This window comes from Octopus bimaculoides, chromosome 15, assembly GCF_001194135.2.
Source record: "Octopus bimaculoides isolate UCB-OBI-ISO-001 chromosome 15, ASM119413v2, whole genome shotgun sequence".
NCBI classification, from domain to species: Eukaryota; Metazoa; Mollusca; class Cephalopoda; order Octopoda; family Octopodidae; genus Octopus; species Octopus bimaculoides.
The window spans coordinates 7,445,842-7,448,336 of record NC_068995.1 but is presented as its reverse complement, the minus strand read 5'-3'; the positions used below and the strand labels follow the sequence as shown (position 1 = coordinate 7,448,336).

Genomic DNA, 2,495 nt, shown 5'->3' with positions numbered 1-2,495 from the left:
ACTCGAGAAGTAATTTTTAAATATCCGGTACACATTCTATCGTTCTGTTTTGGTTAACCGCTAAATTAGGAGGAAATAAACATACCAACACCGGTCGTCAACTAGTGGTGGGAGGACAAACAAAAACACTGACGCACACAGACACACACGCAGCACACACCTACACACACGCAGCACACACGTACACACACGCACACACATATACGCACGCATACACACACACATAAGTTTACAGTAGAGCGTGTGGAATGTAACAACTGAACGTCGCTGTCACGTAGTGGTGGGGGGGAGCGGAAATTGCACCAGCGCTTGTCTGTTACACGTTTCAAGAGGAAGTCCTGGATCATCGTAGAATGCGGTGCCAAAGATGCAATGTAGTGACAAGCGCGTAATATTTATATATCGGGAGAGATAGTGGGAGAAAGACAGAGGTACTGACAGACATGCAGACAAACAAGCAGACAGACAAGCAGGCAGGCAGACAGACAGATAGACAGACAGACCGATTACATTGACAGACAGATTGATAAAAGATAGATAGATAGATAGACAGATAGATAGGTAGATAGATAGATAGATAGATAGATAGATAGATAGATAGATAGATAGATAGATACATACATACATACATACATACATACATACATACATACATAAACAATATTTTGTTTACGTTTCGATGTAGATTATAAACTTTACGAAGTCTGGTCGAAAATCAACAACAGGCAAACGAAAAAAGAAGTGAAAGATTAGAGATTAGTAAAAGAAAGAAAGAATTAGTAAAATTAGTAAAAGAAAGAAAGAAAGTAAATCTAAATTCAACAACAAATAGCAACAAACAAAACAATAAAAATACCAACAACGAAAAGGCGTAAGTGGACGTGATAAAAGTTTCATGTGATTGAATTGTGAAAAGCGTTTGTTGATTGATGTTTATGAATGCGTGCGTTGTGATTAAAGGGTTACTGCGGTTGTGTAAAGGAATTAATTCAGTAAAAGACTCGTAGACAAATATATATACCTACTGCTCACGATCTAACATGTGAAAGGGGCGGATTCAGTAGATTTGTACCATAAATATAAAATGAATTACCATGTGCGTACATATATATATATATATATATATATATATATATACACACACACACACCACACACATCAGTTGAATAAGCTAAAACGGTCTGGTTTTCACGTTTTTTTTTTATTATTGTATTAAAAAAATATTTTTTACAATGCTGAAGTGTGTGAAACATTAGAAAAAAGTATTTTGTAATGTTCATAAAGTTCAGTCGGCGCTTTCATGCGTTCGTAGTAATCATCAGATTTCAAAATGTATTTAACTGAAGGTTGAGTTCTTGAGAATTGCAGTAAAATGACTGAAGTCTTCCTTTTTATAACTCTTAGAAGGCTCCAAGCAGCTAAGTTTCTCGAAAACAGTTTTGACCACTCCGCATGCAACTTAAACGTCACGGTTTGCCTGGCACAGCGATATTACTGACAGATATTCCGCCTTTATTTTAACCAATTAGCTTGCGGTTTACATGTAATGATTTTATGACTGAGCAAACTTAGTTGGTTTCGATCGTTTTTAGTTCAGTTGGTGGAAGTCTTCTGTAATTTTTTATGTTCATATGTTAAATATATTTTTTAAATCCACATCATTAACTTGTTGTTATATTATCGTTGTCATTTCCGTTCGCAACAGGTTTGAATATTCTAATAAAGCGTTTTTCTTTTATCTTTCTTCCAGCTTCACTTGTGTCATGTAGTTTTTGGAAAGGAAAAATTAGAAACATTTTCTGACCACATGTTTCTATATGTTCGCTCAATGGAATTTGGCGAACATTAGTGTTCGCCTATATATTCGTAAATACAGTATATACAGTAAGCTAAGATATAGACATATGGTTGAAAAAGATTGGAATAGAATGCCCAGGAGATGTCTTACGGAAAGTTTGTCTCTTAGAGACAGCAAGGATTATCAGGAGGGTTCTAAGCACTTGAAAGACTGCTAAAAAGTTGTGGATACCTAAGGTTACAGATACTTTTAAGTCGGTGCTCCAGCCTGGCCGCAGTTTAATGACCCCAAAAAATATAAACAACAATACAAAAAACTAAAAGCAAAATGTCACAAATGGTTCATAAGGCAAATAAATACGAAAAACATTTACTTGTTGGATTCGGTAGTGGCGGTTTTACAGATATGTTGTTTTGGTACAGTTTTCCATTTATGCGGTCGAGCGGCGTTTATTAATTCCATAGCATTAAGCAAGCCAAAGCCAAAGGAAGGGTTTACCCAAAAGCCACCTGCGTTCTGAGTCCATCCCGGATTTTGGTTCATTCCAAGTGGATTCGACGTCCAAGTAATTAGATGTTGTACATCTCTCCACGTCAAACTAGGGCTGAAATAAATAAAAGAAAAATCAGGTGCATATATATGTATATATATATATATATATATATATGTGTGTGTATGTATATATGTATGTATGTAT

General features: G+C 35.6%; 1 protein-coding gene across 1 annotated transcript in view; it reads right to left on the bottom strand.

The window, feature by feature from the left end:
* LOC106875064 (neuroendocrine convertase 1) overlaps positions 1-2,495 on the bottom strand; it is a 167,183-nt gene that overhangs the window by 3,050 nt on the left and 161,638 nt on the right. The window contains exon 11 of the mRNA XM_014923026.2: positions 2,172-2,402. Within this exon, the coding sequence (XP_014778512.1) occupies positions 2,172-2,402 (231 nt within the window). The remainder of the gene's footprint in view (positions 1-2,171; positions 2,403-2,495) is intronic.